The sequence below is a fragment of the Passer montanus genome, unplaced genomic scaffold, assembly GCF_014805655.1.
Source record: "Passer montanus isolate IOZ18808 unplaced genomic scaffold, ASM1480565v1 scaffold44, whole genome shotgun sequence".
Lineage (NCBI taxonomy): Eukaryota > Metazoa > Chordata > Aves > Passeriformes > Passeridae > Passer > Passer montanus.
The window spans coordinates 2,799,324-2,825,492 of record NW_024369262.1 but is presented as its reverse complement, the minus strand read 5'-3'; the positions used below and the strand labels follow the sequence as shown (position 1 = coordinate 2,825,492).

At 41.1% G+C, this 26,169-nt stretch overlaps 1 protein-coding gene across 1 annotated transcript; it reads right to left on the bottom strand.

The window, feature by feature from the left end:
* Positions 1–2,643: 2,643 nt before the first annotated feature.
* FOXN1 (forkhead box N1) lies at positions 2,644–20,500 on the bottom strand. The gene is made up of 8 exons (XM_039720542.1): positions 20,381–20,500; positions 17,479–17,979; positions 15,382–15,492; positions 11,576–11,703; positions 10,714–10,810; positions 5,977–6,184; positions 4,836–5,363; positions 2,644–2,945 (listed from the first exon to the last, which is right to left on the bottom strand). The coding sequence occupies exons 1-8, from the start codon at positions 20,498–20,500 to the stop codon at positions 2,644–2,646; spliced, it is 1,995 nt and encodes a 664-aa protein (XP_039576476.1).
* Between the last annotated feature and the right edge of the window lie 5,669 nt (positions 20,501–26,169).

The window sequence follows — 26,169 nt, the reverse complement described above, 5'->3', positions numbered from 1 at the left end:
GGAACCCACCCCTCCCAGGAGCTAGACCTGGGTCTGTATTCTTAGAGAACAATATTTACCAATTATTCTTATTATTTTTGGCTTAAGAGTGATGGTGACATATTTTAAGGCATCAGAGTAGCAGTGTGCTCAAGAGCCACAGGGGTACAGAGACAGTGCCTGAGCACAGGGCAGGGGCTGCTTTGGTTTTGCTTTTCCTCAGTGCATCTCTGTATGAAAATATGTATTTATTTGACTAAAATGTGAATATTTTTTAAAAAAGGCACTTAGGGTAATAATATCCTTCTAATAATATCTACTCTAAATACTGTGTGTTTAGTTGTAAGTTGGTGATTCTTAAATTGCACTGAATATATATATATATGTATTTTTACTGTGTTTTTAATATATATTTAGTTTTATATATATATGCATGCACACTGTTTATGAATAGTATTTTATATTTACATATAATGTTATATGTACATATAATTTCCTGTTCCTATGCAGTGTTTCATATACACATACTGTGCTTTTTATACATTGTATATATATTACACACAAATATATACACGTTATGTTTATATTTATATTTATATTTATATTTATATTTATATTTATATTTATATTTATATTTATATTTATATTTATATTTATTTATATTTATAGTTATAGTTATAGTTATAGTTATAGTTATAGTTACATGTATAGTTATGTGTATAGTTATATTTATATATTTCTATTTCTATTTCTATTTACATATATATTTATAGTTATATTAATAGTTATATTAATAGTTATTTATATTTATATACTGTTTAGCAGCTTTATACCCACTACATGCTTTAGACTTACCATAATATTCACATTTCTAATAATGTGTCACACTTAGCTTTTTCTGCATTTCTTTATCCAAACGTTAAGATGGCCCAAAGCTGATTCCCCCAGCTCTAATATGTTTGCATAACTCTCACCCTGCTGGCTTTTTTTTCCTGGCTGCATTTCTTCTGCTCCTTATTCTGTTTGCAGCAGAGGAGTTGGAGTCAAGTGAGGATTTCTTGGTGGTTGCGTGAGGGATTACCGAGCTGCACCACGTGTGCTCCTCCTGAGTCGCCTTTATCCGTCTGCCCCTAATCTGATTTTGAGCCTGGACTAGTAGAAAAAGGGTGAAGGTGTAACTTTAGGCCTTGGTTTGGGCAGAGCTCTCACCTTGCTGGCAGACAGCGGCCAATTAAACCCGTGTCTTTATTTTTTAATTTATTCATTAACAATTCCATCTCCTTTGTCCCATCCTTGCTTTTTCGTGGTCTAAATCACCCAAGCTGACTCAAGTTTTAACCTGGTTTAGTCTGAATTTATGTCACCTGTGAATAGAGATCAGAGAATCCCACATGGGTTGGGGTGGACAGACCTTGAAGGTCACCCAGTGCCACCCCCTGCCATGGGCAGGGTCCCCTTCCACTGTCCCAGATTGTCCCAAGCCCCATCCAGCCTGGCCCTGGGCACTTCCAGGGATGGGGCAGCCACAGCATCTCCAGGAAACCTGATTTTTTTGGATTTCTAGACTATTTTCCACAGTGCTGTTAACTTCCTTCTCCAGCTTACTCTGGGTTTATATTGCATTGCTTCAACCAAAATTGTTTTATTCTATTTTATTCTATTTTTCTACTTTTTTATTCCAGCTTTGTGGAAAATCAGAAGGAGAAGGTTGTTCCTGAAAAATAGACCTAAAGTTTAGATGACAGTAGGAACCTACTGCAAGATTTGGCTCAGCATCACAAGAAACCCCACTGGAGGGATCAGTAAAACACAGATGCTCTCTGGATTTGGCCAACTGCAATTTCTCTCTTCTTTTTTATTACCATTAGAAAAGGAGGCTTAATAATTCATGTCAATGCTTATTTTATGTGGCAAAAGATAAGAGGTATGAATGGGAATAATTTCCAGCCAAGTAAAAATTCTACTAAATAGTTTTGTTCTTTTTTATTAAAAAAGCAGAGTTTAAAATTTCTTTTTAAATACAGTAAAACTTTGATATTTTCCACTGAAGTATATTTGTTGCTTTGGTTTAGTCTGTCAGCAGCTCGTCCTCTATCTTCTAATACTTGCAGAATTTTCTGTTCACGTTTACCAAAACCCAGAAGTTCTTTCAAGGGGATTATAAATGTTTTAATAGGTAGATTTTATATTTCGAGTGGTCTGTGGTGGATGTTGTTGCCATCAGTGGCTCCAAGAAATAAGTTAAATTGTTGTGTGCTGTGAGTTCTGTGTTCATTTGCAAGCAGCTTTTGTTAAAGAAAAACACACAAAAAAAAAAAAAAAAAAAAAAAAAAAAAAAAAAAAAAAAAAAAAAAAAAGAAAGGGAAAAAAAAAGGTCAAGAATTTGTTTTCCTCTTATTTCTGGAAGACGAAGAAGATGAGTGCCTTGATAAAATAGTGTTGACAAGTTCAGCTGTTAACCATATTCTCTTTAAATAATATTTTACAATTTTTTTCTATTTTTTTTTTTAATATCAGTCTGTAGAAAATCATCGTGGTAAAGCTACATATCCTGCAGGTGAGTTCTGGGGAAAAAAACAAACCCAAAAAAGATAAAATTCATATTCCCGTGGACCCTGCCACCAGGGAGGCAGCGCGGCTCGGGCGAGGCTTTCGGGGTGTGGTTCACATCAGGGCGATGGGTTTGGAGCCGGGGTTGCTCAGGTAGGGAGGGGACACCGTGTCCAGCTCCATGAAGGCGGAGTAGAGCGTGGTGAGCTGCAGCTCCGGCGCGCTCCCGTGCGCGCTCCCGTGCGCGCTCCCGTGCGCGCTCCCGTGCGCGCTCCCGTGCGCGCTCCCCTGCGCGCCGGGGCCGCCGCCGCCGCTCTCCAGCTGGCAGTGCGAGGGAAAACACTGCGGGGATGATGAAATGAGGACAAGGGGATCCACGGCCAGGCTGTCGTCTTTCAGCTCCTCCCAAAGATTCCCTACAATTAAAAAAAAAACAACAAAAAAACCCCCATGGTGGTTAACGGGATTGTTGGAACCCTGGATGCTGAGAATTTTCAACTGAAAATTGAAATTCCGTGCTGAAAGGCACAGACCCACAAAAAACCCACTGCGTTTGACCTGAAAAGGCTTCCAAAATTGAATTACTGAACTGAGGTTATGGGTGTGTAGCTTGAATAGAAGTGTGTAATATCAGAGGGTAGAAAACTTAATAATATAGCTATATATCTATATCTATATCTATATTTATATCTATACTTATATCTATATCTATACCTATATCTATATCTATATCTATATCTATATCTATATCTATATTTATATTTATATTTATATCTATATCTATATCTATATCTATATCTATATCTATACCTATATCTATATCTATATCTATATCTATATCTATATCTATATCTATCTAGCTATATATATATATAATAGCTATATTATATAGCTATTGTATTATAATATGGCTATATATACATATATATACCTATACTGCTGTATTGCTATATAAAATATATCAATATATTAATATAGCAATATAGCTATATATATAAAAAATATATATAAAACGTAAGATGGAGGTTTTAGGATGGTGGCTGGTTGTTCTTCACCTTCTTCTCCATGGGTTTGGGTGGTATCTTGTAAATGGACAGAAAAGTCTCTGCATCTCAGACTTCGGGTGGTTGGTTATTGGGTTAAAAGTAAAAATAATTTAGGTGTCATTTCTTAATGGGATAGTTTAGCCTTAAAAGACCTTGTAGAGAAGGAGAGTGAGCCATTTTGTAGCTTGTTAGTAGAATGCTGTAGAACTCACAACTTGTATAGACAAGAAATAATAAACATTTGAGCCTCAACACAAAATACCATCTTCAATCCTGGCCTTGACAGAGGCAGAAAAGAAGTTAAAGAATCCACACAGATTGATTCAGTTCTTTATATTTTCTCTCCATATGTTTTTGGGGTTTTTTTGAATCATTTTGTTGCAGGCGATGTTGGTTATTAAACATTTGTGGAGGTGATCCTAATCTCTTGTGACTGAGGAAGGGGAGAGGTTGTTTAGATGGTTGTTATTTGTCTGTCTCCTTAAATTTAAATCTGGGAGAAAACAGCGTTAACTCAAGAAAATTCTTTCTAAAATTCTGCTAGCAAAGTATATTTACGAAGAATATATGAAGACCCCTCAGAAAATATAATTATTTGGGGTGTAGATGCTATTACTGCCTTGGGAAGAGGGAAAGAGCATCCTTTTTAGCAGAGATGTGGAATCAACATTGATAAAGAAAAATGCTAACATGCTAACTCAGTTAAATTTATTTGTCTGGGTTCCTTTCACTCAACAATTCTCTTGTAAGAATGGCACTAAATAGTTGTGCTTGAGTAGCTTTCAGTTGAAAATGGGTCTGAACTTAAAGAACACATTCTAAAAACTGTATTGCAGAATTTCATATCAGCAATTGTAACTGCGGGGGGAGCGGGAATGTTTTTTACATTCCTGAATGCAAATCTGTAGCTTCCTTGGGAAACTTTTTGAAGCTTTAACACAAAATTGCATTGTGTTTACATAAAATGTAACCCAGGAAGGTGGGGTTTGTAACAGAGACGTGAAAAAAGGGAGAGAAATGGATCTTGTGGAGGATGGGATAGGATGGGATGGGATGGGATCCATGGGATGGGATCCATGGGGATGGGATGGGATGGGATGGGATCCATGGGATAGGATGGGATCCATGGGATAGGATGGGATGGGATGGGATCCATGGGATGGGATCCATGGGGATGGGATGGGATGGGATCCATGGGATGGACTGGGATGGGAGCTAACAAACCTGACTCTCCAAGATAAAAACACCTCCAACACCTACCTTGGAGATCAAAATCAGTGAGGGATGGATTGAGAGCATCGATGTCGTTGCTGAGGTCTCCCTCCTGCAGCAGCGTGTCCTGCACCGTCCTGGCCGGAGAATGCTCGGGCAGCATCTTCATCCCGCAGCTCGGGGGGCTCTGAGCCGGCACTGGGGAATCCTGAGGGATGCTGGGCTGAGTCCGGAGCTGGCTCTGAGCCTCCCCAGCAGGGAACAGGCTCGGAGGCTCGGGCGTGTGCTGCAGCAGCGCCGTGGGCATTTGGGGGAAGCCCTGGGGGGACGCGTAGCAGCCGGGCTGCTGCCCCCCGAGCAGGGCGGGCAGGGGGCTCTTGGCCTGCAGGGCTGCCGAGGCGTGGATGCCGTGAAATCCCTGCGGGATGCCCGAGGAGAGCGAGGGCTCGCACAAGGGATGGGAGTGCGCTGCCATCTGCCTGGAGAGGGAGGCACCTGCAGCGCCCGAGGGGCTGCACGGCACCAGCGACGAGCGCAGCTTCTCGCTCTTGTCGCCTATCAGGGTGTCGAGCTCCTCTGGAAAACAAGGGAAAAGTCCGTGGTTGACTTATTCCTGCATTTCTTGCAGCAGGAATCGCGGTGTTACTCAGGAAACAGCAAACAGAAGTGCTAGCTCTTACGTATTAAAACATCCAAAGCCTGAAATGTTTGCTTGTAAATTATCATTGCCAAGTGAGTATGTAATAAATTCCACTTTTAAAGGTTGGATACTTAGCAGTTAATCTCAGATTTTATTTAATATTTTGTATATCAGCGTTCTTTTTCTCACAGAGTGGTTCAGATTGGAAGGGATGTTGAAGATCATCTCATTCCACCCCCCTGCCATGGACAGGGACACCTCCCACCACACCAGGTTGCTCCAATCCCCATCCAACCTTTTTATCTTAAAGTTTAATGAGATATCAAGAGAGAGTATTTTCTTGGAGAAGCTTGTTTGTGCTTATCTGTAAATATCTACAAAGCCAGGCCTACTATAATTCTGCTTTTTAATTTTTTTAATTGTCTTGCCAATCAGGAAAAATCCTTAAATGCTTTCCTAAATGATGTTTAAATTCTCTTACGGATCTTGGTGAAAAGAAAAATTCTGGGGAGAGCTGTTTGAGAGCTAAAACACCAACAAATGACTGACCTGGCTTTGCCATACTCTTCCTCACAGCAACTGGGTCTTTCCTCTTCCATTTCTGAAGCTCCTCCTGCATCTTATCAATCTTGGCTGGGTTCAGAGCCCACAAACAGCCCTTCCGAGAAGAATTCCCCGACTTGTTCTCAACTTTCTCAAAGCACTTGTTCAAAGATAAATTGTGGCGCACGGAATTCTTCCAACCATCTGGAGCTGTCTGGAGAAACAAACCCAATGTAAGAACAAGATAAAAAAAAAAAATTAAAAGCTAAAAAAAAAATTAAAATGTATGTGTATATATATAACTGTGTTTTGACTGGTGAGGTTACAAGAAATGCTGTTTAGGTTTGTGCCTTCTGCAGTGAGAAACTTGTACGTTAGAGGGAAGCCACAAAAATGGTACAGTCATGTTGTGTGGGAAGAGAGGCATCAGATAAAATAGTAACTGATCTTCTAAGCAAAAAGGTTGTCAGAGACCTGCTGGATCTCTGAGTGAATTTGTACATCACAAGAATTAAGTGTGTAAAAATTCATGTTCTAGAACTAACCAGAAATCGATCAGAATCTATTTTAGAACACATAGAAATATTTCCAACTCTTCATTAAAGCACTGGGTGCTCCCTGGGCTCAAATTCAGTGTCCAGGCAGACTTCAAAGGGGTTTCTCATGCTACTGTAGGTGTGACTTTGTGCTGGCCCATTACATAACCAAATGGTTCAATCACAAGCCCTCCAGATGAGATACAGGTTTCCACAGCTGATCGCTCATCTCTGTGCTTTGCATTTGATTTAACTCAGCAGTAGAAGCTGGAAGGTTCTTGAAACTGGATCATTCAAATGATTATTTCCTTGCTTGCCAAAAAATCCTCATATTTTCTTTTCAATTTCTCATAAGAATTGCAGGAAATGAAACAGCTCTCTGAAATGTGGGGAGGTTGTTCGTGGCTGTTGATTCATATTCATGGATGCAAATATTTATCATAACTGTTTGTATCAAGCAGAGAATTATTAAACAGAGAGCATGAGAAATAAATGTGGGTTTCCACAGTCTTTTTTAAAATGTTAAAAATTATAATTTCCCTCTTAGGTTCATTAAGTTTTTTTTTTTTCATTTAAAAATTTTTATTAATACAATCCTTCTCTCATAAAAAGCCAGATTTTTGATAGTTTGATAATTTCTTTAATCGTTGTCTAGTCCATCAGACTTCCTCTCAGACCACCTTTTATAAATGGATCTGAGCCCACTTTGGCTTTCACCAGGCAGACTGTGAATTTTGAACATACTTTGATGAAATTATTTTATCAGGATTTAATTTTTTGTACATGCTTTTATAAGGAATGTAAACCCTGTTGTTTTGTAGCTTGTAAAGAACTGTTGTGTGGATAAAGCCTTATTGATGAGTTGAGGACCAAATTTAACACACACTTTCTTCATTAAAAAATAAAGAGGTGTGGAATGAAATACATACTATTTACTAAAAGAGAAACTATTTTCCCTTCAGAGCAGCAGAGTTTCTTCCATTTTGGCCCACCTGATGTCAGCATTTCACTATCCTGACTCATGGGTGAGACAACACAAATTGAAACAGAAAGGAGGAAGAGAAGAGAAGAGAAGAGAAGAGAAAGAGAAGAGAAGAGAAGAGAAGAGAAGAGAAGAGAAGAGAAGAGAAGAGAAGAGAAGAGAAGAGAAGAGAAGAGAAGAGAAGAGAAGAGAGAAGAGAGAAGACCCCAAACCTTTAAAGCCTTTTCTGCCACAGGGTCATACTAAACATGACAAATCAAATTTTTTTCTCCTTTCCAGATAATATTCAAGTAACTTTCTGGCAGTTCCAAAAGCGAATAAAGCTGTTCCTCCCAGATAAATGACATATTTAGCTACTGAACAAGCTGACCTGGAAGAATATTCCTGTTTCTTGCCCTGCACAGAGGCTCCACACCCCCCTGTGTACCTAGACAGGATAATTGGTGTTTCTGCTCAGATGGGAGCGGCACGGGCTCCTCAGAGGCTTTCAGAACGTGTGGGGGTGTAAATTAGTAGATGGTTTTAGAAACTGTACAAGCAAAAAGTACATGGATTGATTTTGGAGGCTGCTGCCAGGAGCTGAGCAGGTTCTTGCATTAAATTTGGGATTGCTGAGCTGTGAGAATTTGTTTGCCCAGGTAGGGCTTAACACCCTGAGTGTGTTAAGAGAAAAACCACCAGTTTTAAAAGCAGGTGTGATTGTTAAATGAACCATTTGGCTGCTGGGGCTGCTCTTGAGTAGCTGGAATCTCCTTGCTGTGGCTGATTTTGGCCATGGTTGTGTTCAGCATGGATAAAAGTGCAGAATCACAAAATCTGCTGGGGAATCCCAGAATCACCGAGGTGGGAAAAGCCCTCTGAGGTCACCGAGTCCAACCACTGACACTGCCAAGGCCACCACCAATCCATGTCCCCAGGTGCCACATCTACAACCCCCGAGCCCTTCCATCACACCACAGACCTTTCTGCCCTCTCAGCCCACTGGCAACAACTCCAATTAAAAAGATTAAAGCTTTCTGTTAGACTCACTAATCACTACAAAAAAAGGAGAAAATTATTGTCCAGCCCCACTGATCCTGACCAGCTCTTGAAGTTTAAAGAGTTCAGTGATCTTGCAAAACCCTTTCTCTTTAAATCTAGGTCTCAAGAGAAGGGAGAGGTACATCAAAGACTAATTCAACTTTAGCTGCGTAGATTTTTTTTTTTTTTTTTAGGACGTAGGAGTTGGATTGCTCTGTTTCAACTAGAAATGAGATTGTTGCATCACAGAAACTAAATTTGCTGTGGCAGCGAATCCCAGTTAATTTGACTCGGCTTGTATCATCCCATGTCTCCCAGCAAGGCTCTGTGTGCACTTGCTCTCTTTTTTTCTCCAACCTAAATTGCTTCCCCTCTCCCTGTTTTATTCTGCTTTTTAGTGAGCACTGGAAGCAGCAGCAAAATGTTCTTGGCTGATTTTTATGTGGTTTTATTTTGCTGAAGACTCTCCAAAAGCAGGGAGGATGGAGGATATAAATTTTTGCCATGTATTGGTAATTCTCTGCTGTAAAGACCAGAGGAGACAGAGATTGATGACTGTAAACATAATATCTGATTTCTTGTTCTCCCCTGGTTATTTTAAGGATGTTACAGTCAAATACATTTGGCTGCACTTGTAAGTAAAATGCAAAAATAAAGCTACTACAAGATAGGGAATGTTTGGGTAGTACCCCCTGCTCTATTCTTTCCCTACAGCAGTAACATAATTCTCATCAATTTTTAAATGAATTTTAAAAAAAGACTGAGGTTCTGAAAAACCAGGAAGGACCAGGATGGTGACACCTGGAGAAACCACAGTCCTGAGTCCGAGGGATTCTGCCCATGCTGGCACCAGCAGCTTTATTTGATTTAAAGCTGCTGATTAATTTTACAATCAATTGTGTTGTAAGATGACAGAGAATTAATTTCAGTTTGATCTGGTGAATGGACATGCACATGCCTGTAAAAATTATTAATAATATTCCCACCTCTCTGCTTGAAACTCTGCTATTTTCCTGTGGATTCCCCTGGGATTTCTAATGGTAGATTTATTTATTGTTTCTCCCTTCTCTTGTTTGTAACAAATGATGGAGTACTTAGTGATTCCTTTGGGAGGAAATCTGGGAGTACAGGAGTGTGATGGATCCTTCCAGTTCTTCCTCTGTGATAATGTGTACTTTTCTTTGGTTACTGACACATTCAGTCTTATTTGTGTGTGTGTGTGCTCTATTTATCCTCAGTGTCCAAAACCACTGCAAAATTGTATTGGAACATTTATTTTTCATTATTCTCAGTGTTCCTTTATTAGAAATGTTTGAACTGCCTTGCTGTGGCTCTTTTAAATTTGCCTTGATTGCTGCAGGGCTATTTGCAATAGGAAACAGGACAGACTCACTGGCTTTATTTTCATTTTTGGGCCTTGCTCACAGCTGAGCTCACCCACTGTGGACTTCAGTGAGGTGCTTTTGAAGAATCAGCAGAAAAAAAAAAAAGCCCTGAGTGGAGCAGCACTTGATGATTCCATTCCAATCTTAACTAATCCTCCTGCTCTTGGCTCCCTGTGCTGAGTGAGCATTTCCCACTGCCACTCCAAGAGTGGGGAGCCATTCCCTCCTAGCAGGGATCCAAATTTCAGTGCTGCTGCTGCAAACCATCCACCCTTTCCCTGCCCAGCTCAGCGTGTCATTATGAGCTTAGTGCATTATCACACCTGACACTTTTCTTTGTGCAGGGCATGCAGGGGATGCTGTTGCCCAAGATGAATTACTATCCCAGCTCCAGGATGAAGTGAAATAACCTGGAATTCTGTGCTTCCACACCAGTGCAAAGGTGCTGCTGGTGGCAGAGGAAGCTACAAGACCAGTTCTGCCTGTATTTGAGATCTGAGTGGAAGCAGTGAATGTGTTTTTTAAATTATTTACCCTTTTTATGGGCTGCTGGTGAGGAATGGTCACTGTTATGCACACAAGCTCACAGCTGGAACAGTTCTTAATACCTTCTCGAGTTAAATATTACCACATTTCACATTTCTGCCTAGGTGCAAAAGGCTGGGTGGCTTGTGATCACGGGAGGATGTAGTGTGTAATTGATTTGGTATTAATCTCCAAAGAAATAATCTCTTTTCATAGCTGGAATCCCATCCCTTACTCCCTCTGCTGACAGATAAGCTTAGAGAGAGATTCCCCTCCCCACCCCTGTGGAACTCACCTTAAAGTAAGGGAAGTGTTCCGTCATGAAATTGTAAATCTCACTGACTGGCAAGCTCCCTGTCTTGCTGTTTTTGAGAGCCATGAAGATCAGGATGCTTTAGGGAGAGGAAAAAAAAAGCATTTTAGCCTCTTCTGCCTGACTTCTCACAACCAAAAATAGACGATTTTTTGCACTGTGTGTAATTATTCTGACTTTCACTGTCACAGCACAAATACAAAGATGATCTTATGTTTCCACTCAGTTGTTCACAACAATCTCCTAACTTCTCCAAGCTCATCTAGAAGGTCCAGCCTGGGTTTAAAATAAAAGAATATGGAAAGTAGAATCAAGACCTTCAAATCCTGCTGGTGTGTAGTTATTGAAGGTTTTGTTTGACTGGTGAAGGCCACAAAGAGAAGCAAACTGACAGTGACAGAGGGATAATTAAAATTTAATTGTCTGATCTACTTTAGGGGCTAAACCCATGTGGTGACTGCCATAGCTGATACATTTTCAAGGCATTTCCTTGCTCCAGTAACTGGGGAAAAAATAAGTTTTCATACAGAACAGACAACTAAACAGCACCAGTCTTGTGCTGATGAAATTCGCAACACTTAAAATCTTGCATTAGAGAAACGTCTCACTTTTTTTTTCCTTTGGGGAGTGATCAGGACTGTTCCCCTGCTTTACAACACTTAATTTCTCTGTGCCTTGGCTGGCCCCAGAGCCTGGAACGTTTTGTGATCCACAGGGACAGGACAGCACACCCCGGGAACAAGACAAATAGAGCGAACGTGTTGTTGCAAACGATGCTGGAAAGAGGCCAGGGGTGAACAGGGTATTTCCTGTAAGGTGAGGGCTTGGAAAAATATTGGATTACCTGTAGGAGTAGATGGGTTTGGGGAACAGAGGCTGCTGAGATTCTTGGCTGCTCTGAGGAGCAATCCTTTGGTAGGGGTAGTGCGAGGAAGCGATGTAAGTCACGGGGTAGCTGCCTCCTGAGGGGTACTGGGGGGACAGCAGAAATGTTATTTGCTTTAGCAACAAACCCCCCAAGTTATTTCCTAATAACTGCATTATTTCTGAGGATACTGTATGGGAAAAAGTATTTTCTTTATTGCCTGCTATGAGGAGCTGTGTCCTATTAATTGTCCCCAGATAATTCTGAATTTTATAGACCTAGAGCTTATCTCCCTCCAGCCATCTCTTTTGAAGCATTTCAGCCTCCCCTGAACATGCACACAAATAACGAATGATGTCATTTTACTCACATTAAAACCACCAGAGTAAAAAGCTTCAATGTTCACCTTATAAAAACCAGCTGAGGAAGTAAAGCTGCTAAAAATGTAGGAAGAAACAGGGAAGTTTTGCCTGAGCCTTATTTGGGTTTGTGTGGTTTGTTTTGGGTTTTTTTGCCTTTTTCTTTATGTGGAGAGGGCACAGAAAGGCAAAAATTGAAAGCATATAATATCTGCTCCTAAGGGAATAGCATCCCAAAACCTCTATTAAAATCACTGTTACTGTGCAAGGCAGGGAAAAACCCAACAAACACCAACAAGAACTTTAATGGATGCACCAGAATATATTTAAGATGAATGCATAATTATGGAATAAGTCAGTGATGTCATTCCAGGGGTCAGGAGAGCAGCATATGAGACATTTTTGGGGTGGTTTCACACTGCCTGTCTCGTGCTGAAGCTGTTGGGCTGCTCCCTGTCTGTTCCCCTAGAGTCAAATCCAAGGAAAACACTTCTCCACAGGGCCAGGAATTCATGTGCTGTTAACCACCACCTCAAGTGACTTTTCCACTCCATTTTCTGAATCAGGAATCTGAAAAGAATAGCCAAGACCCCTAAAATCAGACAATATTTATGCCACTCTTGCCCTGGGATCAGCCACAGAAGCTCCCTGAGGAATGCTGACCTATCTCTCCAGGAGATCTCTAAGCCTGTCCCAAGACACATTGAAGTGATGGGATCACCAGGATAAAAAACCAGGTGAAAGATGAAATGAACCACACAGGCAGCCTGGATTGCACCAGAGCTTCCATAGATTTGTCCTCAATTTTTTAAACACGGCACTTGGTCTTTTTATTTTCTGAATATTCCACATTTCCCCTCAAATTACAATTTAAACCTGCTGCAAAGAGACTGTCAGGAGCAAAGGAGCATGATTCAGTGTAGATAAGATAACATCAGCTGGCTCTCTGGGAGAGAGGAATTTCTGCCTCTTCCAGATGAATCTTTCCTGATGCCAGGGGTGAGGACATGGCCAGAATTAGAAGTCCTGTCACACACTATTAAAAAATCTACCTGGATGCCTTCCCTGATACTCAGAGTTTGCTGAGCCCTGTCCTGGTGTTTCACTGCTCAGCTCCAGCAGTCCTGTGCCATGAGGTTTGTGTGGTTCCTCTGGAAAATTATCATGTAACTCTCAAGACTCATTGGGAAAAACCCCTTGGACATCTCCTTAGTTTCTAATTCTAATTCCTTTATTTTTTTGGATTGATAGTTTTGATTGCTCTTGGTCTTTGTTCTTAAAACAACAAAATATTCTCAGTTTGTTTATTTATTCTGTACTCTGAATAATTGATGTCATTTTCTCAGTAATTTTATGCTGGCTGCTGGAGTTTTTCTTGCCTGTTTGCTTTTATCTTCCTAACACTGAACTGCCTGAAATGGAATGTGGAAAACCAGACTGAATAGACTCAGTTGTTTGCATAGTGAAAGAAATGAAATGTACATAATTAATCATGTCCTGCCTTGTTAAACTAAATATTGGGCACAATTAGAGTCTCCAGAACAGCCATGAACTAATTTTTGTGTGCACTGTGGTGCTCCCTGCCTTGTCACTGGCTGCAGATTTCCCCCCAAGAGCAGAAAACTGGGCAATTCCTACAATAATTCTGATTTTTACTGGTTTTGGTGGCTCTTTGAAAGGAAACATCCCTAAGATAGGGCTGCTTTTGATGTCACCATGAAAGGCCAGACCTGGGCGTTTTAGGGATTATTTCTGTTTTATTGGTTCCATGAATCCTTTTTGAGGGAAGGGAGGCTGGGGAATGGGCTGGAATGACAGGCTGGAGCTGGTTTTACAGTCTCCCTTGGCATGAAAGGTGTTTTATGGTGGGTGGGTGAGTGACTCCAGCCAGTGTCTGCTGCTCACTCGGGTCAATAATAACTCATTTTTCTTCTGAGTCACCTCTTCTGCTGTGTCCAGCCAAGGGGAAGGTGAGGCTGTTCTATCTTCTGCACAAAATTAATGAAGGGGCTGAACCCCTCTCATCCCTCTAATGAAAACTGGGGCTCAGCTGGAACATCCTCCACTCCAGGGCCCGTTCTCCAGAGTGGAACTTCCTTGGAGTGATTGAACTTGCACTGCCCCATTCCAGCTGGAAATGTAAAGAGTTAATAATGGGGCTGCTCCATGCAGGAGAGATTATTCCACTTTTCTCAGCTGCATCTCAGCTCTTTTCATTTCCCAGTGTGTGATTATGGCACAGGGATAGCAATTCTACCTCTTTTACCTCTTACAGCTTTTTAAATTATTATTTTTTTTAAATTATGTTTTTATTTTATTTTATTCCTGAGCAGTAGAACACATTGCCAGACTTTTTCTACATTAACATTAAGCACAGGTATTGAAAAGTCTGACAGAAACCTGCTGCACTTCAGAGATTCTGTCCCAGTGCCAGCCTGCAGGTGGATGGAGGATTTTCCTCTTGGTGCCTGTTGGGTCTTGCCTGGCAGCTCCCAGGAGTTTTTAATCTGGAGGTTTTTTGGAATGTGATCAGTACAGAAACAGCACTGCTGTCAAAGCAGCAGGGACAGGGGAAAGGTTCCTGCTGCAGAATGGGTAAAGAAATTAAGAATATTCCATGAATTCACAAGATAAGTGGGGTTTCTGCACACAGAAATGGCATTTTTATAGTGAGTGAGATATATGGAGCTGTGACATATCCACAATAGTTTGTGTTTGCAGCAGAGATTTTTTTGGCAACATTTTGGGACCATTTTCTTCTAAATTAACAATAATGGATTTCTAAGTTAGGATGGTAGTGAAATGTCACCTTCCCTTTTTTTATATTTATATTTATATTTTATTTTGTCAATTATGCTTCAGCTGAATAATTTTTCTCTTGGGATGATGTAAGAGGCAAAATGTTTCAAAAGAGATATGTGTGCCATCAAGCACAAGGAAAGTGAACATCATTTTCCTGTTCCAATTTTACTTTAAAATATTTTTCTATGTTTGGTCTGAATTTTAACAATCTATTTAGGTTTTTTTTTCCTGAAGTTAAAAGAACTTAAGTTAAAGGAAGTTAGTGTGTCACTCTAGGACACACAGTTAATTAAGATCCTGAAATATCAAGGGTTATATTAATAATTTATCTGGCTCCAAAGCAAATTTTCTTGAGTGTAATGGTGAAAATACAAATACCCAGTACCAAGATTCCACTTCTACAAGTTTTGGTTTGTTTTTTTCCCCCCTCCTTTTTCTTAATGACCGTCTTAAGGTGCATTTAGCTGTGGTTCTTTTTACATCTTATAAACAGACTGTAGGCACACAAACACAACCCTGCAAACCCAGAAATTGAAAGATATTTTTAAATCCTTAAAAAAAAAAGATGATTACCACAATTTTTGTACCATTTGAGTGCTAAAGAGGAGAGATTTTGGTGCTGACCTGATGGAAAGGGTGAGAGGAGCAATACATCTGCTGCACCTGGGGCTGGTAGCAATACAAACCAGGCTGCCCTTCCAGGGGGGATGTCCTGAGCTTCATGTCCGAGTCCTGCTGCAAAACAGCCAAGGAAGAGGGAGCAGAGAAAACAGCTGGATTTAGAACAGGATAATCAGCCCCTGTCTGGATTTACCCTCGTTATGTTGAGTTTTGGGGCTTAATTATGTTGTGTTGTAGTAAGGGTGAACAGAAGTTGGTTCATGTTTCAGTGGCAGATCTGGGATGAGCCATCCCTGGGAAAGGCCAAGGCCAGGTTGGAGCACCTGGGACAGTGGCAGGAGGTGACACTGGATCATCTTTAAGGTCCCTTCCAACCCAAGCCACTCCATGATTCCATGAAGACACGAACCAATTCCTGCATTTCCACAACTACAACTCGAAAAAAGGAAATCCCAGCCCACATTCCAATGCAGAAAACGTCAGGCCCTGTTTATATTTTTATTTTTTTTCCTCCCTGCACACACAAACCACACACTCCAGCTGTCATTCCTCAGTGTGCACAAGTGTCTCCCTCGTTTTTCATTCTCCCTGATTTTATCTTGCAGGCTGGCAGTGCCTCAGCTGCCTCTGGAATTTTGGCATTAGCTGGAGGGTGAGGTCTGTAATGCACAGGAAAGAGGTGGCAGAGAAAAAATCACACTGGGCTGGCTACTGGGTTCAACCAAGATGCAGGAAATGTGTAAAAATTGAGGAATTCGGTGAGAATCTTGTGTTTTCAAGGATCCAATAGCACTTATCCCTCTGCTTTAAAATATTGCCAGTTTTAATGACATTTTAGTGTGTCTAAAAATATTAATAAATAAACATATATACACATTATTTCTTATATATATTTTATATATCAGGCATGTAGTATATCTAATAAATATAAAAAAATTCAGTATTTTTATGTTATATTATTAGAAGCACAAATTAGACTTGGTTTGACACCCACTACTAATAAACATCAGTGTTATTTTGGTGACCACCAGATGAAGATTTTCAGAAATCCCAACTTTCCAGCAGCATGGAAGTGATTTAAAAGTGGGAAGTTGGGTTCTGGTTACACGTGCTTGTAAAGGGCTCCTGCTCTGCTGCCTTTGCATCCTGCAGCCCAGGGATTTGGGAAGAAAATGGGAATTATTTTTTTTTTCATCAGCTGCTCACAGGTTTTGCAGCACTGAACTCCTCTGACCTAGATGAGTGTTTATCCAGGAAATAAGAGATTTAGATCAATTTCCTCCTTAACCTGGATGGCTTCAATCCCCAGGTATGTTCCCTGACAACATCTCTCCATTCCCCTGGTCTTAATCCAATTAAGACTTTTTTTTTTTTTTTTAAACTCCTCTTTCATTTGGTAGCCCTGAATTCCTCCTCTCCCAGCCATTCAGAACCAGCTCAGGGCTCTCCTCTGGCAGGTGGAGTTGTTCTTTCTGGCTGCAGGAGGTGATCAAGATGCACTTTGCACCTTGGATCACAGCAGAGATATTGTGGAGACACTGGAGGGTAATTTAATTTGCTTTTCAGGGATCTCTGCTGCCCTGAATAGGCAGTTGCCTCCATCTAGTATTGAAATCAGCCCAGGTAACTTTGCACTGCACATATAAACAGAGCTGATATTTATTTTTGGAGGGACTCATGTCTTGGAGTTTCTCTTTTATTTGCACTGAGAAAAGTGCAGGTGAGCTGTTGGACTAAATCTGCTCCACATCCTCATGCTTGAAAATACATGTTTTGTGAAAAAAAAAAAGGTTTGTGAACTTCTGTCTCTAGAAAACACCAGACTATGACAAATTTGGACATTTAGGATTCGTGTACCCCAGTCTGATGGAAAATCATTTGTCCTTGTGCCTCTTTCTGAGGATTGTTTGAGGAAAAGCCCAGAAAACAGAGAATTTGGCCAAATCAACACGGATATGTCTAAATCTTCTTTCCCTGAGCTTTACCCTGTAGCCTGACAGAGCAACAACCACCAACGTAGCCACCACAACAAAAAAAATCCTTCCAAAAGCACATTTGTACCACCAAAACCAGGGAAAACAGCAGCAAAGCCCCACTGACCATGACCTGGGAGCCGTGCTCCTGCCCCGTGGTGCCGTACTGGAGGCTGTTACACCACGGCTGCTCCGCCGAGATATTTGGGATGTGGGTGGGAAACACCTCCGGCTCCTCCGCGCCCGCAGAGCCCGGCAGAGCCTCGAAGCCATCGATGCTCCTGTGGCTTTTGAAGGCAGAAGCTTCTGGTGGCAGGGCCTGGTGAGCCTCCTGGAAAGCATCCTCGCTGACCTGCCTCTTGTAAGGGTGGAAGGGGTTCCTGCTGCTCTTGAGGAAGCGCTCGTAGCTGCTGGTGTTCTCCTCGTAGCTGCAGCGCCGGAATTTCTCGGCGCTGAAGGACGCCCGGAATTTGTTCTTGCCACAAGGGATTCCTTGGCTGGCAGGGAACCTGCCCTGGATGGGGTCCTGGCATGGGGAAGCAGGGCTGGGGCTGGCGGAGGATTCCGAGCTCGTCCTTTCCGTCCTGGTGTCCGGCTCGTAGGGTTGGCAGCTGTAGCTGGGGTTATCCTGGGGTGGGATATTGATATTTGTTTATGTAAGGTCAGGATTGGAGTCTGAGCAAATATTTTAGAGTTTTCATTGTCTAAGTAATTTATTTATACAAATTTCAAAATATAAAATTTCTATTTTATTTGCATTAAAAGCTGCGATGGAATGTTGACATTTATTTATTTAAGTTTGGGCAAATATTTTATTATTTTGATTGTCTAAGTTATTTATTAATACAAAATTTAAAATATAAAATTTATATTTTAATTTAATTACACTAAAAGTTTTGATGGAATATTGACATTTATTTAAGGTTAGGATTGAAGTTTGAGCAAATATTTTATTATTGTCATTGTCTAAGTTATTTTATTACTGGCTAAGTTATTTTCATTGTCTAAGTTATTTTATTATTGGCTAAGTTATTTTTATCGTCTAAGTCATTCTATTATTTTCATTTATTTATAGAAATTTTAAAATATAACATTGATATTCTAATTACATTAAAAGCTGCAATGCAATATTGACATTTATTTATTTAAGGTTAGTATTTAAGTTTGAGTAGATATGTTATTATTTTCATTATTTAAGTTATTTATTTATAGAAATTTTAAAGTTCACATTTATTTATTTAAGGTTAATATTTAAGTTTGAGCAAATATTTTATTACTGTAATTGTCTAAGTTATTTATTTATACACCATTTTAAAACATAAAATTTATACTTTAATTACATTAAAAATGCATTTTTCATGGTAAGTGTGAAATTACCACCACCTTCATGCCAGAAAAAATCTCAAGAGTTTTCTGGTTGCTTGGTATCCAAAACTCTTCATCAATTAATTAATTAATAAAAGCAAGGCCAGGTTGGACTGGGCTGTGAGCAGCCTGGTGTGGTCAGTGGCATGGAACTGGATGATCTTTAAGTCCTTTCCAACCCAAACCACTCAGAAACCCCAAATATCCTTGAAAAACAGGACACCTTGACTCTGCTCTGCCCATTTCAGGGAAAAGCTGAGGAAGATCCAGTGATGAAAGATTAAAGGACGGGAATGTGATGAGTGCAGGTCGCCTGCAAGTTTGGTCAAACCAGCTTGATCTCATCCCCTGCTGGGCTCCCAGACCTCAACATTGCATCACTTCCCCTCTTTAAGGCGGCCACATCTCGGGTTTCTGTGTTGAGATGACCCCGAGGTGTTAGAAATTCTTTTTCCCAGCCCCACAACCAAAGAAGAAGTTGAGATTCGTCAGTTCTGCTTTTCAAGGTTGTTTATTTTTCCTTATTTATTACATTCTTTCCCTGACCTGCTGAGATCTGTCCTGCAGGTCGGGTTGTGGCACAGCGCCTGCCCTTGGGGTGGTGTTAACTTTTTATACTAAGAACTACTTTATTTATATATTACTTTATTTACAATAAATTTCCAATACATTTTACCTATGTTAGACAGTCTATGTCTACTTTACACCAATCCAAAAGTGTCACCATCACAGCAGAAGGTGGAGGAAAGGAAGAAGGAGAAGAAGAAGAAGGAGAAGAAGGAGTAGAAGGAGTAGAAGGACAGGACACGACACGCCCAGATTCCTTTATCTTGCCTCTTGAACCCCTATTCTAAATCCCCAAAATTCTACTTTTTCACCCCATGACAAATTACCTATCATTCTGCTCAAACTCTTGTGGCTTGTAAATCTTCACACAAAGTTGGTAATTTTTTTCATTGGGTAAAATCGAAGGCACAGGTGTCTTTGACTCCGTGCCAAGGTCTCTGAGCCCCTTGCCAGGGTCTCCAATCCCCCAGGGCAGGCAGAGGAATGTCCTGGCTTCTCACAGCCACACTCATTTGGAGACACAAGACAGGCTCTGGGCAGAGACTCCAACCTCCCTGTGTCATCTCCTCCCCTCCCTCCTGCTCCTCAGAAAACAGCAGCTGCTGAAGTGCTCTTTGATCTGGAGGAGAAAGGCTGGAGCAGGGCTGCAGGCTGGGTCCTGGCACTGAAAATCTGCATATTTCCCTGACATCAGGGATGAGCAAACACTGGGAAGCTTTGAGAGGACACACAGCAGGCAGGAGCAGGGTGATGTGCCCTGGGAAGGGGGAATGGAAAGTCCTGTGCTCCACAAAAAGGAAGGCCAGGTTATTGAGTGCTCCCTTTCTCCAAATCTGAGAAATCTCACAGGAAAAATCAGAATAAATCCAGTTCTTTCTGCAGGGGAGCACAGCACAGCTTTTCCACTCATTTTAAGGAATGGAACATTCAGCTGGAGTTTAAGATTAGCTGAGCAGCACAACTCAGGTTTCTACCCTTCAGGAATAAAACTTCCAGTATTTGCTCTGTCACCAGTAGGTTTGGTGAGATTCAGCAAGAGCTGAATGTTTATTTTGATCTTTAAAGAAAGAGAACAGGCCTGGGCCAGTTTTACTCACGCTCTGCTGAACTGGGGATATTGAATCCCCCTGTGCCTTCATCAGGTCCTGCTGGTCCCTTTCCAGAGTGTCCGAGGGAGAAAATTTAATATTGGACTGGTCCTGGAGTAGCGAAACCATCACCAAACCCACGTCAGACAGAAATCCTGTGAGGGCAAAAATCAAATTACAATGAGCACTTTTTAAAACTTGAACTGTGAGACAAACCCCTTGTTGGGTGCACAGGCTGGGATGTGCAGCTGGAGCCATCCTGAGGAATTCCTGATACAGTGGAATTGTTTTTCAGCTCTTAAAGAAATGTTCTGTAGATGCAATTCCAATGAAGATGTGATATGGGGTTTCTGTGGATTCACCACATAATTTTTATAAAAATAAGCACTTTGATTTCTATAGGATCATAAATTTATGAAAATGTACTGGTTTGGGGTTATGAAAATTTAGCAGTGTCACTTTATTGAGAGATTGGGATATAAATGCACCCAGTTGTTTTCAGAGGGACTATACTAAAAAAAAAGGATATTTTTCTATCATTACTCAGACTGATGGCTACAACACACTTATATTTTAATTTTGTTTTTTATTAGTCCCAAAGCCTTTCTGTTCTGGTTTGCATGACTTAAATGTATCTGAGATATGTAAATGACTTCATCATTCCATCCCTGTTTTTGTTAGTTGGATCTCCTCTCAAGTTCCCAATCTTTGATCTTTGGATATAGGAGCCATATCTGATGGTGTTCTTTGGATTAAAAGGAATAAATTTAATCTTCTGGTCTTTTGTTTTCCTTGCTCACTGTAAACTTAGAATAAAACAAAAGTAGAACATGCATCCTTTTATGCACCAAGTATTGTAGCTACATAAAGGTGTTCATGCTCATAATTTCAATTTCAGGCGAACAAATCTGGAAAAAAACCACTTTAATTCAAGAGTTAATCTGCCAGGTCTTTGCCACGTGTTGAAATAGCTGCTAGGTAAATATCTAAGGGGTTTGTTAGGTTTGCTTAACAAAGATATATCACCTAAAAATGTAGAAACCCTTTTTTGCCTTTATAGTTCAAAGAGAAATCTGTATTTATGATGAGCAAAACTGCACTGCCCGGGGGGATGGAGCACAATGGGGCTTGGAAATCAAGCAGGAGACCTGTAGTAGTACATCAGGGAAAAAAAATGATGTGAGATAGAGTTCAGAACGTCTCAGGCTCTTCTCCCAGTGGCTTGACTGGAGGCTGATGAGGAGAGAGATTCCTCATCTTGAAAGAGGCAGGTGGGAAAACTGTCAGCTGGGAAAGAGATGTGAGTGTCTATTTGTAATTTGTAATTTGTGAGTGCTCCACACTGGCTGCCCTCCCAGTGCTGCTTCCCCACTTATCTTCAGGTTATACAAAGCTGTCTCTGACCTCTCTTTTATGCTGCAATTTTTCAGCCCAGCTGCCTCATTTGTGGTCTGGAGCATTAGAGTTTTATTAAAAGCTTTTGCACAGGTACAGTTCTTGCCTGGTGGCTTCTGCATTGTGAGAAATTTTCCCAAATCCTTTCTGAAAGCAAAGGAAATTTGTCAGGGTTGTTTGGAAAATCTATACAAAAGGCCCAGAAAACCAAATCACTCAGAGACCTTTGCCAGGTTCTGTTGATAAATTGCATTTTGGTAGGAAAGGAGGAGTCTTAGTCACATTTTACACTATAAAAATTTCCCCCAGTGTAGGGAAACTTTCATTTATTAAATAAGAAGCAGCCATAAGGAAGGTATTTTTCCTTTTTTACTGTTAAATAAGAAGCAGCCTTAAACAGTGCTGGGCTGACAATCTGTACTGAGGGGTGGTTTTGGAATGCCTTTGTCAGGAACCCATCCTGGAGGATCTCCCCTGTGGGGATAAATCCCAAGGTACAATCCCAGTGCTGCTTTCAGTTCTCACACTGGCACCTCAGTAAGAGCAGCAGCTCCGGGTTCTGCTCATCCTGGAACGTTGTGGAAATGTCTTGCTGGGAGAGAAAAACCTCTGGTTTGCTGGGAGAGAAAAACCTCTGTCTTGCTGGGAGAGAAAAACCATGTACTTCTGATTTTTATTTTATTCTTGGAGCCCAAACTTCTCACTTCAAAAGCCATTTTTAGCCTTGCTGGTGTGTCTCACAGCAGGTTGCAAATGTAGATCAGTTTAAACTGCCAAATCAACATACTGAAAAATCTTTTTGCTGTCACTGTTCATTAAATCTTTTTTTAATGTCCCTTAGAGACATTCTATTTTGTTAAAAGAACATGTAAAAAAACCCCAAAAAACCAACAAACCAAAACCCACAAAAAACCAACAACAAAAAACCCCAAACCAAAACAAAAACCAACTCAAAACCACTTTGCATTGTTAACATAGATTTTAGCAAAGAGAAATCACAACACTCACTGACAAATCTTCTTAAAGAGCAGAAATTACAGCCAGGGGAGGTTGCCAATAATCAGGATTACAATAAATCATTTGCAACAAACTGTTCCTGGGAGACAGAGCTTAAGGAAGTTGTGGGTTGCCTGGATGTAGGATGTGCTAAAGCAAACAATGATGCTTTGATTTGGAGAGAGGTATCTGATTATCCCAGCTGCAGCTGGAACCATTTCATGTCATTTTGGCTGCTGTAAATGTTGCGTGACCATGCAGGCTCCTGTGATAAGATAACTGCCTCGAAAATAAGAAAAGGGTGAGAAAGTGTAACCTCAGCTGGTGTTGGGGTAAGCAAGGCAGCAGCAGCTGATCTCTTAGCTCTGCATGACTGAGCCCGTGGCAGGGATCCATGGCCTGAACAATCCCTGGGGTTGTCTCCTCTGCCTCCTGCAGCCTCCCGAGCTGGGGGTGCTGCTGTGAGTGCCCTCTGCAGCCCCTGGGGCTGGGATTGCTTTCCACAAGAGGAGTTTGGATGTTCCTCAGCTCCCAATCCATCCTCTGTGCCTGTGTGACCTGCTCACAGCTCTGCCCAGAGCCCAAAATCATCATTTTCCTCTCCACATCACACTGATGTTTCCCAAATAACTCTGTGGGATCTTCTTTTCCCCCTCAAGTCTTTATGAAGGAGCCACAAGATTTCAGAATTCTATTTTTCCTCTTACAGTTAAAAATCCATCGCATGTCAGTCAATGATGCCACGAGGTTTCAGAATCCCATTTTTCCTCTTACAGTTAAAAATCCATCACATGTCAGTCAATGATGTCGTGTGCCAAATATCATAGAAGTGCCCAGAATGTTGTGACTAACACTTGTCATGGAGACAGGAATTTTTTACACATAATTAATTATGGAAAACCTTCAGAAAAGGGATTTGTTAATAAGAATCAGCATTTTTTGGAATGGATTTTAATGAATTCAAGACTTTTCTAAGGCTGTTCCAGGCTGACACTGGAGGCTGTGCTGGCTCATCAAAGCTGTCACTGCTTTGTTGATCCCTGACATTCCTGTCACTAAGGCTTGCCCTGTTTTTAGGAGACATTTTCAGGAACAGGACTGGAACCTGCACAGCCCAGCACTAAACTCTGGTTTGGCCACATGAATTCCTCATTGCTTCCTCGCTCCTCTTTACAGGATGCATGGGACCTTGATTACAGGATACTTGAATAACTTTACAGAGCTTCTAAGGACTATAATTTCTTTTCTTCTGGATTTAAATCTGCCTGTGAATTTGTTTAATTTAACTGTGCTGGTTTTGCTTTCTTATTCAAAAGTTCTGAGCTCAGTTCTCTCACAGTTAGCTGTGATTTCTGCCCATAATTGGCTACCTCTGGATATTTAGATATTTATTTACCTTTTGCACATTTAGAGAAAAATAATGTTAATGTGACAAAATCAAGGATGAGTGAAGAGAATCTGCAATTAAAAGACCCTTTCTGCATCCAGTGACATGGGATGTGTTTGCTAAGTAGTAAAGTACTGAATTCCTGTGAGAGAAGGATGCCATTTTTAATGAAATCATTCCTGAATTATCAGGGTTTGTTCATTAAGGACTACCTGCAGGCAAGGCTGAATTCCAGGTGAGCACTGTGGACTAATTGCCACCATGTCCAGATGTGCTGTCCAGCAGGAGGGGTTGGCAGCCCTGGAACATCCAGGTGTCTCCTGGATGAGGTGGGGAGAGTGTTTGCAGCAGGTTTTTAATCTGCTCTAGGAACACATTTATAAAAAAACCTACAACTCTCTGTAAAAATAAACCCTCAAAAGGCATTCATCCCAAATCTATTTTATGGGGGGAAAAATTGAGGCAGAACCAGGAATTATTTGTTGGATTGCAGAAAATATCCAGGTGATGTTTCACTGTGGTGTTTGGTCCAAGTTCCCATTCTTACATCAGCATTTTAGTTTTTCTTCTCTACTTATATTTTGTCCTGCATCTTTTACTTCTGACATCAACAGTGAGGACGGTCTGTCCCTGCAGATAACTTTGTGAATTATTAATTTTTTCTTATTTTCCCGCTTTTTTTCCTGAATGAAATGTAGTAATTTCTCATTCTGAAGCCATTGCACACCTTAGATTATACTGCAGCCCTTTCCTGAAGGATTTCCAGTTCTGCTGACACCTTTTTGGGATGGAAAGGCAAAACCACCTGTGGTGTTTAAGATGTAGGCACACCGTGGTGGTTGCTCTTCAAGCACACAGAAATTCCCTCAAAATAGGGAAAAGCAGACTATAGAGCTTCTTCTCAGCTTTCTTGCAGGTCCTGTTTGTTCTGGGAATGGATTTTACCTCTAGTTCTAAAGTATTAATTTATGCAGAAGTAGAAAGCCTGACACAAATTCACACTATGGCTGAAATAACAGTGTAAGGACTTCCCTGTTTCTTGTAGACTGGGCAGACTCATCACCTGGGAAGTTACAAATAGAGAAAAGTCCCTCTCAGGTGCTGAACTTGCATAATCAGCCCAGCAAAGAGGGAGCTCAGCACTGAGCAGAAACCAAGCATGGAGAAATGAAGCTGAGAAGGAGAATGAGTTTGTCAGGTGCACTTGGTTTTCCCCTCACCTTTTTCCTCCTCATCCTAAACACTAAAACACCTTTCCAACTCCACCAGTTAGGCTGTAAAATAGATGTCAGCTCTCCCTGCCAGCCCTGCGACTCTGGCAGTATTTTCAAACCCAATCCTTTGCATACCCTGTCCTGTTTTCTGGGTGAATGGTTCTGCTGCTTCCTGAAGGAGGGGTGTGAAATTTCATTGCTTTCTTGTAGACATCTAAGCATGAAGTCAGACACGGTTCCAAGGGCTGGGAGCAGTTAATATGATACAGAAACTGTGTGATTCTGTCATGAATAACCAGCTGGGTTGGCAGGAAAAACCAGCACAGGAGATAACGGCGTTCGCTGGCTGATGGCAGCAAATCTGTAACTGAATCCTCTGGGCTGAATTCAGAGTTTTATTCTGGGTCTGGGCAGTGCCACTGAGGAGATACCAGAAACAGAGCAAAGCTATCAACACAACCATGTGGTTTATAAAAACAATTCCTAGGAAGAAGCAAGGCTACAAGCAGCTACAGCCAAGCAATGGGATGGTGGAGAAGGAGGCTCAGAAATTCACCTGCAGATTGCTGAAATCTGGGAGAATGCAGCAGGGAATGAGCACTTGGTCCTTCTCCAGGCATCCCTCACAGCCCCTGCACCTGTGCTTCACTCTTACCTTTTTTACAGCCCTGTTTCACACCATCATTTGTGAGCTTCAGTGTCCCTTTCTCCTATAATTATGTATGCTGTCTCCCACGTATTCCTTCATCCTTTCCTTTCCTTTCCTCTGCAATGACAGTCTGGGTCACTTTACTTTCTTCTACCAC